This window comes from Amphiprion ocellaris, chromosome 15 (genome assembly GCF_022539595.1).
Source record: "Amphiprion ocellaris isolate individual 3 ecotype Okinawa chromosome 15, ASM2253959v1, whole genome shotgun sequence".
Lineage (NCBI taxonomy): Eukaryota > Metazoa > Chordata > Actinopteri > Pomacentridae > Amphiprion > Amphiprion ocellaris.
In genome coordinates this window covers 13,230,670-13,243,759 of record NC_072780.1, presented here as the reverse complement: position 1 = coordinate 13,243,759, position 13,090 = coordinate 13,230,670, and the positions used below count along the sequence as shown (strand labels likewise).

The following is a 13,090-nucleotide window of genomic DNA, read 5'->3' as shown; positions in this document are numbered from 1 at the left end:
ACGTTAGCATTTAGCTCAAAGCACAGCCTCATAAAGCATGCTAGCATGGTTGGTCTTCTCCCCAAAATGCAATAGTTGCTGATTTGGATATGTTTTATTAGGAATTCCAGCTACTGTTTAAGTGTGCAGAGAAAACAATAAAAATATTTAGTCTGTATTTCTTTGCTAAAAATGCAAATAGACACTTAGCTAATGCAAAATGGAGGAAATTAGCAAAAAGCCCTCAACACTAAAATATCAAAGAAATTATGCGTGCAATCATTTTAACACCTCATATGACAAAACCATGGATAAAATAAGGCAGCTTGCTATTTTAAAAATACTCACCTTACATCAACGCTTACCATGAAAACATATTAGTCCAACCATAAGAGCCAATTTTTTAAAATTCATGTGTATGAAATGTTAGCTGCAATTTCCTCAACCACTGTCAGGCCCAATAAACTTGTGGGAATTCATTGTAGCTGCACAGCTATTTTAGGTTCTCTAAAACATTTCCAAATGCATTTTCTCTTAATAAAAGCCTAACACTTCACCAACATTTGCTGCCAGTAATTGCCTCAGATTATTAAATTCTTGAGGTCAGTTTGCAATGTTTCACCCAAGCTGACTAATAGCCTTGAATTTTGGTGCAGCTAGTGGCTGTTGAAGATCAAAATTGAAGCAACCACATCAAAGCTGTAGCTAAGCCATTATTCTGGCACCTTAAGAACAGCTAAAAGGAGAAATTGTATGTCCAAGCAAGGCTTAAGAAAGCTAATTCATGCTATTATTTCTTGTAGGGTGAACTACTGTAATGCACTCTTCACTGTCCAATAACATCATTGGATATTTCCATGTCATTTAAATTGCTACTGCACCAATTAGAGACACACATCAGTCTAACTCTAACAGGCTTCCACTGGCTTCCAGTGAAATACACAATTGAATTTAGGGCTGTACTTATTCTCTGAAAATCTCTCAATAGTCAGGACCCACAAAATATCAGTCTGGGTCGAGGTCTCTCAGATCTGCAGGAACTGGTCAGCAACAGGTTCACATCAAACATGGTGAACCGGCTTCTAGCCATTATGCTGGCCACTGCTGGAATCAGCAGCTCTACATCTGTAGATACACCCCAACTGCAGCATTTTTAATGAGAAAGTTAAAGACAGTTCTTTTAATTAATGTGCCACTTTCACATATTCGATAAATTAAGGTTTAAACTTGTTTGTACTTCGACTAAAGCTGTTTGTATTTTTATTTATGCTTTACTGTATGCTTTGATCTTTCGTTTTTTTTTTTTTTAGCGGATCAACAAATACAGAAAAATTAACCAAATCTGAGCTGAACATTGTAAAATTTGATTAAAAGCATTTTGTTCTAGACGTTTCGTTTAATATTCCAGATTCTCTTCTGTTCTGATGATGCTGCAGGTCAACAAACTCTGTTTTAAATAAAGTTTAGAAAAAGGATCAAATAATGATCAATCAGACCGATTGTAGATTAAAAATCAGACAGAGCGAATTTGAGATGATTTGTTTGATTCAGTGCAGCCAGACTCAGGAGTAAAATTCTCTGAATGTTCTTTCCTCTAACATGCACCATGAAACGCATTCTGAATTGGCTTTATGTATGAAATGCATCATAAAAATAAACATGCCATGCCTTGATATGAAGAACATTGGTAGTTACTTCAATGGAAACAACCTAATTAGGATGAATTCCAATTTATTCACCATTTCAATCAAAATACAGTCTATACTGTCACTTCCCACATCTCACTCATTGGGGTCAGTTCAGTCTCGTTTTCCAGTGTGAGATCTTAAAGTGCTTCAATGGAAAATCCTACTCACAGTGCTGAAATGTTTCACCTGCAAAATAGGACATCGAGAGCGCCAACAATCACGCTGACTTGTGTGACAGGTGCTCAAAGTGGGTGGATAATAAATGACTTGCTGAAGACATAAAAGCCTCATAGCTGATGTCTACACTGATGCCTCAATAGAGTGATTTAAAAGTTAGATATATGGCCTGTTTGGGAGACATGTATCATTAGAAGTACACAGCTTGAAAAAATGTGCGGTGAATATTTTGCCACTTTGAGATTTTAACGTGACACACACATGGTCAGTTCATGCTTGGCAGTGGAGAGCAGTGATATCCCGCCCATTGCAGCTAGTGTGCAGCCTCTAGGCAGCCCCGTGCTCTGGGAGGGAAACCTGGTTTGATTTTAGTCCAGGGCAAACCAGGACTTTCACATTCCTGCTTTTCAATTGGAATTAACATATTGGTTACTGCCTGGAAGACTGACATAAACATATGCTTACATATGTGAATTTGAAGAAAAAAGCTCTGGGATAATGAAGTCTAAGATGAGGTGGTGTTTGTCCTCAGGCTCAGCAGGTGTAAAATTATACATGACACTTTTTTTCTGCTTTCTCTCCCTGTAATTCTCCTCACTCTATCTTCAAGTGCAGCTGCTCCTCCGAGCTGGAAAGTTCTGCCGCTGTTACATAAACTCCAGCCCGAGCGGCTGTGGGGTCAATAAAAAGGGAAGAAAAGAGGGAGAAAAACAAGACAGGAGCTGAAGAGTATTGTGGGAAAGTGAGGCACAAAGATAAAAAGGATCTGGAATGGGTAAAACCTTTATCATCGGGAACGTCTAAAACCTCCTCTTCATCAGATCCTGGAGGAAAGAGGAAGAACAAAAGAGCGGGAGGAAATTGGAAGCAGAGTGAAGGCAGCTTAGCAGCTCCCATCCAAAAAGCCTGGAAGAAAGGGAAGAAGGAAAAACTGAAAACAAGGCATTAAATAGCTCGGCATCATCCAGGACCCACCTGAAACCCTCGTGGAACCGGTCAGGTCACTGCTTTGGACCGATTTCAGCCTGACATGTCTTCTTGGTGGAAGACAAAAACAGAAATCTCTTGGGACACTGGTGATCCAGGATTTCATTGTATGAGTTCCCTGGATCTGATCCACGCTTATATTTTTGAGAACAGGAGTTTTGTTTCTCTTTTCACTCTTCCTGCAAACACTCCTGATGACCCAAACATAACTTCGGGAAGCCTAATAACTTCTCACTTTCAACTGGATGTACAACCCGTGCTGAATAGCTGTGCAAAGCATGAGTTATTAGATTTATAGGAAGTGCTCCACAGTTTGTCTGGAAGTGGGTGATGATTCATATTCCAAATGGTTTGCAGATGCTGCAGCAGATCTTGCTGGGTGCATGCAGTGACTGAATACCAAATCAACTCATAATTACCTCTCAGAACCACATCCACATTCATTTACCGAGGTGTTTATTCACATTAATCCCCAAAGAACAACCCCTCAAACCACAAAAATGACACTGAACAACGGGGTGTGCTTTGTAAGACAAGTGTAGGTCCTGTGAATTATGCAAACACAACTCTCGTGTTCATGTGAGCAACTTTTCAGGTGTGCACCGGAGACACACTCATTAAATCAACCACCTCAGTCCGCTGCTTCACTGCCTGGGAATATTATTCAGTGTGTCTGGGATTTCTAGCATGAACACAGTTGTTTGCTGACCCACTGCATTCTGCTCTGTCCATCCTGCTGTCATCTCTCTTTCCACTGACCAGACGCAAAACATACACTCCAGAAACCTCTGGAAATCCTGGGTGACTGCATCTTCAGTCAGACTGTACCTCACCTGAGAGACAGCACGTTTCCCATCAGAGGCACAGACATTCCCGGATGGTTGACAAGCACACATCCTTTGATTCACAGAGTGCTGGCTCGGCTTCGGCAAAGCAGGAAAATATTGCAAAGCAAATGCAAACAGGACGGATAATTGAAACAATGAGAGGGTCTGAGAAAATAAAGTGGGTAAACTAAGAGAAACAGTGGGTAGAAATAGATGAAGTGGAGGTAGAAGAAAGAGATGCGGTATTCAGTAAGTGCAGGTCAGTACCAAGCTGTGTGCTGGGCTTTACTGTCACAGCGTGCCTTTCACCATTTGTTTCCCATAAGGGCCACATGGAAACATTTAGCTGGCTTAAAGCAGATCAGCGCATGCTGTCTCGGGCCCGTAACATTTGCTACTTGTTTTGCAGCTCTGTCCTAATAAAGTTTTCTGAAAAATACAGACAAATGCAATAAATAATATTAATAAAATAAAATGAAATACTATTTTAAAGCACCCGATGGGAGACATTGAACAAACGGCGTCTGATATGAGCGATGGGAAATCTCCCGGAGTGTGTGGCTGAACAACGAGAGAGAAAGGAGAAAGGGGAAAACAAATGATCAAAAAAAAAGAACATCTTCAGAGTAGTTCCTCATGGCTTGACGTGAGCCTTAAGTGCCTCAACAACAACTCTTTTTTTCCTCCTAGTGTTTTCATTCTGTGACAACATCTGCAGTCTTGAGAATGGAACAGAAATCCCAGATGTACAGGTTATGAGGAGTGAAGTCATAATGGAGCGTTAGCTAGTTTGTCGTCTTCATACTTTCTTGTTTAATGGGTAAAACTGTGAAAACAATCAACACAAAACTCTCGCAAGACTTACTGCTGGAACTTTAAGGGCTGGGAAGCAAAATGGCCTGTTTGCGTGTTTGGACAAGGTCCTTCTAGTGTGTATTAACACCTATTTTGTGAGAACAGTGGTGGTAATAAATTCATCCTCGCTCTGGCCTCCGTGTCCAGCATGTGTGAGTATGTGTCTATGCATTTGTCAAGTGAAATTCCTGCAAGCATATGGCAGAGGGATACAGGTTTTCACAAGTACACAAACCCAGCTGTCCATCCATCCCCCAGGTACACAGCTCCGATTCTGCCAAGTCATTTACATTGAGCTTCTGCACAAAAAAAATATTTCCTGCCTGGCTTTCCATCCAACATCCACATCGCAGGCCTACGGGGCGCGCAGATATGTGCACGTAATGTGTTGAGAGCTTGCCTAATGGCCCGCCGACTTTATTGCACACCGTCGGCCCTCGTGGTGCTTCCACTTTCCACTCTTAATCCTTTTAAATGAGCGCTACCCCAGACATGAGTGGGCAGAGGCTTAAGACAGTAAATAATAATAAGAAATCCTACTCTAATGCATCCCACAAAGTACAAAGAAGGCATGTTGTCATCCTTTCTCTAATCTTGAGCCAAATCAAAGTCCACATACTGGCATCAGCCACTCTGCTCAACTACCATGGATTGTCTTTCCATATTCATAATCTGAAAAAGACCCTTTTATTTGTGTTTTCTGACGGATCTAGCCAATACTCCCACTCAAAAGGGAAGGTATTTCTCACGCAATATCCATCTTTGGCTAGAAATGCTAAATGTACATCGCTTAAGCCACATATTGGAGAGCAGTGCTGCTCACAGCTGAGGAACTTAATGTACACAGCAACCTCTGGTGGCTGTTTGGAGAACTTTACAGCGAGTGTCGACTGAAACCGTAAAATCAAACACGAGTTCATGTAATAGCAGCTATAAAATAGGATGTGTAGAGCCTCAAGGTTCCCAGCGGCTAATAGCTGACAGATTTCTCCAAAAGGAAATCCCTATCTGACAATCTCATCCTCTAAGTGCTTTCAGCAGACTCGTGACTTTGGTACTGATGCTATTGTTCTGTTACACAATAAAACACGAAAGAAAGGCAAAGGATAAGAAAAACATGGCTCATGTTCTCATGGCATACAGACCAGGTTTTTTTTCTTCTAATAAGAGACCGGGGATGATTTGTGTGTGCATGTCTGCATGTGAATGGCCGTCTGTGTTTTCAGTTATTGACGAGGTGTGCTGTGGGCCTAACTGAGGAGTTCTGCTCGTTACTTATGGGTGACGTAAAACCATTCACAGGTGTGACAACCAGAACCAAGCACTGGTGAGGTTTCTGCACACACACACACACGCTCACAGATTACTTCCATGTACCCTGAACAAACATAAGAGAGGCATTAGGTCTGTTATTGTTTGCAGAGCGGCTGCAGTATTCTGAAAAAATAACACTCGCACAGAAGTGAAGCCGAAAGAGCGAGGTGGTGCAGAGGACACAGAGAAAGTAGTTAGAAGTGTTCAAGGTCCTCTCACTTGCATGGTATGAAGTCTAATAAATACACAAGATAAGCATTGCATCAAATATGTCACTTTTACTTGACATACTCATTTACATAAATTAACATGCCAGACAATTGGCAGCAATACAGAATCTGATTCCATTAAAAAAAGAAAGAACAAAACAAACACAAACAAAATACAAGACCAGTAAGAATTCAGCATAAGGCTTTCCTGCCTTGTGCCAAAAAAAGAAAAGCCTATACATGAGCAAATGCAAAGTACATGTCTGTGAAGATATAGGACATAAACATTAACTGAAGAAAAAGTGTCTTTTCAAACTTAGGTTAGTGACAGATAAATGGCCAGAGAAATGATCTTTTCCTCAACCTGATCACAGATCAGTGCCAAGGAAACAGATTATTTCTTTAATTACTCAAGACAGCAGGGAAATGTTATGAATGTGTTTTTCTCTTGAATCATCTCTTCAAATTTCTATCATCTTCTTACCACAGCAAGGACAGGAAAGGTAACAAGAGCTGAGAATATTAGGAATCGGGGAGATGTTTCTTGAAAACCTTTCTAGTGAATAATCAAACCTCTGATGTTCATACCAATGCAAAGAAAGAAAACATCCTTCAGGCTGTTAGGATTTAACATTCATTTTGATGGTGTGAACTCTGTTCTTCATCCCTTCAGACTGATAAGGTGTGAAAATGTTCTCTGTATAAGTTAGTCCTCCTCCTGTGGGACAAAAGAGACACTGAGGGAAGCCATCGTTTTGTTACCGTCACTCGTCTCCAGCTGGAACGTTTTCTTCGATCCTCTTAATGAACTTCATGCGGATTTCTGTCACATTGTCTCCTCTGAGAGTGTCCTGGACAAATTTCACATCCACCGCCATCTGGACCTATAAACATTCAGAATTAATTAGATTTCCTTGCACAAACAACACCAAGATAAGCTGCACATGAAAAATTTCATTTTCATTTGTTTGTTTTAATTCTCTACTATTCTACTGCAGCCATTAATATATAGGATTACTGATCAGTAGCTGTAACAGGGGTTCTTGCAGTGTTTTATCATACTTTTACTTTACAAATCGTCTCCATGTTCAAAGGACAGAATCCTAAAACTTCAAAGGCCGGCAGTCTCCTTTCCTTTTTAAAATATGACCAAATAAAGTGCTGAATTTACCATTTCCAGGGCTCCTCTGAGGACCCCACACAGCAGGTTGGAGTAGATGAGTGTGCTGTGGTTATCTGGCAGCTCCACAAAGTCTACCAGAGGGTTACTTTCTAGGATGAGGGAGAATTCATCTCCTGCAGGGCTCCAGTTGGTCACGCTGGGGGTGATTCCCAGGTACATCTTAAAGGCAACCTAGGGACAGACAGAAGAGAAAATAGAGCAGAGATGATTTGAGAGCGAAAACTGTTGGTTTTAGTGTAGATTCTGATTGATCCTTTCAAATTCCTAGGATAATTTTCCTTAGTTACTCTGTTACTAGCTGGTCCAACAAAAAAAACTGTCGTACAAAGGTGTTAAACTCTGACAGTTTATTTTTTATCACTATGTCACTTAGGATACATGAGTGAGTGTGTCAGAAAACTCAAGTCCAATGGGTGGAATTAATTTTTTTACTAATTTCTCAAACTTACACGACTTAAAGAGCCCATATGATGCACATTTACAGGTTTGTCATTATAATTTTAGGGTCTTCTGGAATATGTTTACACCTTTACCAACCAAAAAATCTAAGAGCAAAAGATTTGAGTAAAGACAGAAAGATATAGAACCAGCAGAAGCAGCTCTGCTCAGGAAGATATTAATTTTTTTGCCAAACTAGACAGCGATGTGTGCGTCATGCAAACTTGTTACAAAGCATAATATGGACTCTTTAACTATCAATCAGTGCTATGTGCATTTGCTTTACAGAATCAGTTCTCGTTGTTGGATGACTTCACTGAAGTGAAGTGCCAGCATGTCTTGACTTTACAGTATTTTCTGTACACACCTGCCATCTGATGCTCCTCTTGTTCTTCAGCACTTTGTCACATGAGAGACGGCATTCTCGCTCACTCGTCGAAAATTTCAATTGAGCTTGCAAAATTCCAAATGCATCGGTCTGGTGCATTAAAGCACTAAGCTGCACTGGGCCGATTTTCACTTGTATGTAAAACGGCTGCGCTCAGTCATCCGATCTTACATTTACATAAACATCTTTCAACAGCACTAAACACAGAATAATCATGGAAATACAAAAATCTGGTTTTGACTATATAGCGGACCTCTTTTGTATGTGTTTAACTGAAGACCGACTGAGGTGATTATAAGGTTTAGCTAGAGGTCATGTGATATCCTGAGGCAAGGCAATCATTCATTGCATTTTCAAAACCGCTGTCCCATAGTGGTCCTCCGTTTACAGAGCTGACCCTTCTTGTTCGTGACCGTGAGCCAGTTCCCTGAGCTAGTATGGGGTTACATCTGTGGAATGACTCCCTCAGCGAGCAGCAGTAACACCTTGAAAGCAGCTGGAGTGCTGAGCGCACAGTCTGACTGCTGCTTTTTCTTTCTATTCATCATGAGGCAAAGCTGACATTTACAGAACAAGGAAATGTTTAGCAAGCAACAAAATGTCTAAATAGATTAATATGCAGAATAGATGTTCCAAGCTTACATTGAAATTAGCTTAGCTTGAAACTGACATTACCTTTTTGAGGGATGAGACTACGTTTCATTCCACAAAAGGTAATCTCCATAACAAAGAGGAATGCGATCTTGGCTCAAAGTTTAGAAATATGCAGACCTTTTCTCTTTATCTTTAAGCCTCTTTGGTCTGTTCAGTCGCAATCATTGCTTTTCCAAACCTTTCCTGGCATCCGTCTCAATGTCACCTGTCATTTGTTAAGTTCTTTCGTCAAGATTGCTCTCTCTGATCTATCTCTTCTGCCCTCCCTTCCTTCTCCCCTCCATCTTGGAAGAAGTCCACGGTCACGCTCTGATTGGTCTGGAACCTTCCAGTTACCTTAGCAATGACATCGGCTGTTTCTCGGAAATCCTGACACCTGCCGATGCTGGACCGTGCCAGGAAGTCCTCAATCAGACGCACTCCGATGTTATAACCCCTATGGAATAAATGCAGAGGGACAAGCAAAATAATAAAAGAGAGATAACATCTTTGTTTTCACAGCAGAGGGAAAGTACAAAGGAAACATGACAGGCCCAACTGCAGCACACCGTAAAGACACAGAAGACAGTTCCAAGTCCTCAGAGACATTTTTGGTTCACACACTTGGCAAATAATGCTAATTCTGATTAGAGGGTCAAGTCCACTTATCCTAGCTGCAGAGTCTGAAGCCAAGTGATGCATCCCAATCCTAACATGGTCTGTCTCTGACCAGCTGGATGGCAGCTGGCAGAGTGGCCAGTGCAGACTCACTGCCTTCTAAGGCCAGGTAAGACGAGCCCCATCATGACTTAAGCATGGAGGGGGCTTAGGGTTGCCACACAACCGGAGAACCAAAGTAATTCCAGTCCAAAGTTCCGTCTGCATTACAGGATGTTTTGAATTTTTTAAGTTATGAACCCACGGTTTTGTCTCAACTTATTTTGTGCGAGTCCAGCATCAGGCTCCAGAGATTTTTCTCTATCTTAAAAAAAACTATTACTTCTCCCAGAGGCCACACACTGTCCTAAAGAATTACATGAGCAGGCACAGAATTGTGAGAAATAAAATCCAGTTTGTGTCTAGGTATAATAGGAACTGACAAAAGGAGAATGTGACATAGTAGAGTGAAGCTGTGAGTTAGAGGGAGACATTCAAGAGGCTAGAAAAATCCATTTCTCTAAAGATAAATTCGAACATGTTACAGAACAGAAACTTGGTTTATGGTCTCATAACCGAAAGCCTAGTGAGTGTGTGCATGCAGAGAGAGCAGGGACACATCTTAACGTTTTGTACACAGTACTATATGCACTGTAAAATATTGTTGAATATTTAAATGTACGATATTGGATATGTGATGCAAAAGGCTGTATGTTTGTTACATGTGGCTGTAGTTAAAGCTCCACTAGCTTGGCTGTGAGGTCAGTAAAGTGAGCTCATAAATTCTATCATAAACTCCTATGAGAGCTGCCGGGTTTACAGGTTTGCAAATTTAGGATGTATCAAATTAAACAGGCTGAATGATAACATACACTACCGTTCAAAGGTTTGGGGCCACTTAGAAATGTTCTTATTTCTGAAAGAAAAGAAGTTTTTTTTTTCAATGAAGATTACATTAAATTAATCAGAAATACAGTCTAGACATTGTTAATGTGGTAAAAATGACTATTCTAGCTGGAAACGGCTGATTTTTAATGGAATATTTACATAGGGGTACAGAGGCCCATTTCCAGCAGCCATCACTGTGTTCTAATGCTATATTGTGTTAGCTGATGGTGTTGAAAGGCTAATTGATGATTAGAAAACTCTTGTGCAATTATGTTAGCACGTGAATAAAAGTGTGGAAATTGTCTGGGTGACCCCAAACTTTTCATCAGTAGTGTATGTTTAGTGGTAAATGCTGCAGCTAACACTATAAACAGAGGGAATACTGTGTGCATAAATGCAGTGATGGAAAAGTGTTTTTTTTCATAATGTATTTTAAAAGTTTCAGCGTTCCTAATTCAGGATTCCGATTTATTAGTTTCATGCCAGAAAATGCATTTAAAGGCATTTACACCATTTTCAATCTGCAGCTGGGTGTAAACATGGCTACTGACAGCAGAATGAGTACTTACATCTTGTCCAGCTGTTTATTGACCTCCTCATCATTCTCATAGTCTTTACAGAGCTGGGTGACCAGAGCTCCATACGTCAAGGTGAACAGCTCAGAGTTCTACGGGCAAAAAGCAACAGATTTCTCTTAAGTGTTCTGTTGTGAAAACAAATTAACGACAACAATTTAACCTGCAAGTGCAGAAAACAAATTCAGTCATAAAAACGATAGAAATAAAATGATCAAAGCAAGTACAAAACACCTTCTTCACATCAAAAAGGATAATTATCAATTTCATCAATGTGAAAGAGGTTTTCAAATAGATCTGTTAAAAATTATTACATTCATTGTTTAATAGTCTGTAGAGGATTTGAGTAAATGTTGATCCTAAAATCAAAGATGATAACTATCTTGTTTTGTCCACAATCCAAGGTAGAAAGAGGAAGAACACCAGAAAATAATCAAATGTAAGTAGCAGGAATACGAGAATTTAGATTTTTTTAATTAAGAATTTACTTACAAACTGATAATACGATTTTCAAAAATAGTCAACGACTAATTGAACTACTTGGTAAGTAAATTATTCGCTGCAGCACTACTTGCAAACTGATGTAATGCTTTCTTTTAGTTCACAGGTCATGCTATGAATAGCTCCTGGTTTTTACTATACTTATTATATATTATACACTTTGTTTATTCATCAACGTAATGTGTGTGTTATTTTAGCATTCACATCAAAGCATTGTGTCTTCACTGCAGCTGTAAAATTCTAGTGCCACCTTACAAACATTGCTGATATAAAAGGGTTTTTTTTAGCTGTCAAGGTGCAGGTGGAAGTGATGGTTTTGATTCTATCGCTTTTAAATTGCATCTTTATGAAACAATTCAAGCTGTTTACAGGGATTTCTGTCTTGCCGTTCAACTCAGTAGTTAAATTATGTATGTCAACTTTCCCAAAAATAAATACATTTCAGAAAGCAGCGACTAATATTTGAAAAAAATATCTTAAACTAATGAAGCCAAGAGTAGAGTACAAGCACAGCTACTGTATTATGCTAAATAGTTAGCTTATGTGCTACATGGTACTACACTTCTCGTCGAAGCAACAATGAATGAAATACACGTCGAACCGGTTTAAATGCCTGTAGTGCATTTAGCCACATGTGCAAAACAAAGATACACGACTGACAAGCAGCTTAGTTGGCAGAAATACAGCCTAATGTAGGCAGCTGTTCAGTTAGCTGTGTGGCTATGGTTAGCATTCAGCTAGCTAAGCTAAGCTAGGTTATCCTGGTGATAATCCTGAGCGAGTCGCCTACCATCTTCTTGCTGTCTGTCGTTCGGTTGGATTGCCTGGACATTGTGGACAGTGTTACAGGCTTACACAGATGGTGACTCGAAAATAATCCTTTATTTATTTGATTCTGGCTAAGCAAGTTATTTCCGTAATCGCCAATACAGTCACGCACTTCCACCACCGTCAAGCTAACCGGAGTGAAACACGGACTTCCTGTACTACTTCAAACTAAAGGAATCACTGACGAAAGGGTTTGATAAATGCAGGGAAGTTAAGGTAATTAATGTATTTAAAAACAAAAATTAATTCCATGAACCAAAACTTAGTCTCTCACCTCCAGCTGGTTGAGAATGCAGCAGATCTGCTTCTTATTGGTTTAAGCAGACAGCATCACGTCAATCCTAGTCCTGTCTACTGGCTCTTTGCTTTCAAATTGATTGTAAGATTTTATTTTTAAGGGGTCCAAGCTTCATACAGTAGCAGAAATGACGATGCCATATAAGCTGCCTTGCTTTCTTAGATATTTTTTGATGGTTCCGAAGTTAAAGTTTAAGCCTAAAGGTTGCTGTCAGGGCCCCTCAATTTTGAAAAGACCTGCCTGAGGTGATGATGGTCACAGAATCATTGATTTCTTTTAAATTACTTCTTTAAACCCATTTGTAGAGATGTGCTTTTAGGCGACATCTCTCATTATTACTTATTGCTTCTATAATTTGTTTTCGGACTGCACAGTAGCTCGGTGGGTAGCACTGTCACCTTGCAGCTAGAAGATTCTCGGTTCGCATGGAGTTTGCATGTTCTCTCTGTGAATGTGAGGGTTTTCTCCGGGTACTCCGGCTTCCTCCCACGGTCCAAAAACATGCTGAGGTTAATTGATAATTCTAAAATTGTCCTTAGGTGTGAATGTGCTTGTTTGGCTCTATGTGTAGCCTTGTGATAGACTGGCGACCTGTCCAAGTCAGCTGGGATAGACTCCAGCCCCCCTCAACCCTAATGAGGATTAAGTGAGCTCCAGACAACAGG

At 40.2% G+C, this 13,090-nt stretch overlaps 1 protein-coding gene across 1 annotated transcript; it reads right to left on the bottom strand.

The window, feature by feature from the left end:
• Nucleotides 1–6,090: 6,090 nt before the first annotated feature.
• trappc3 (trafficking protein particle complex subunit 3) lies at nucleotides 6,091–12,265 on the bottom strand. Its single transcript, XM_023272949.3, has 5 exons — nucleotides 12,090–12,265; nucleotides 10,793–10,890; nucleotides 9,036–9,135; nucleotides 7,208–7,390; nucleotides 6,091–6,920 (listed from the first exon to the last, which is right to left on the bottom strand). The coding sequence occupies exons 1-5, from the start codon at nucleotides 12,129–12,131 to the stop codon at nucleotides 6,801–6,803; spliced, it is 543 nt and encodes a 180-aa protein (XP_023128717.1). The 5' UTR covers nucleotides 12,132–12,265; the 3' UTR covers nucleotides 6,091–6,800.
• Between the last annotated feature and the right edge of the window lie 825 nt (nucleotides 12,266–13,090).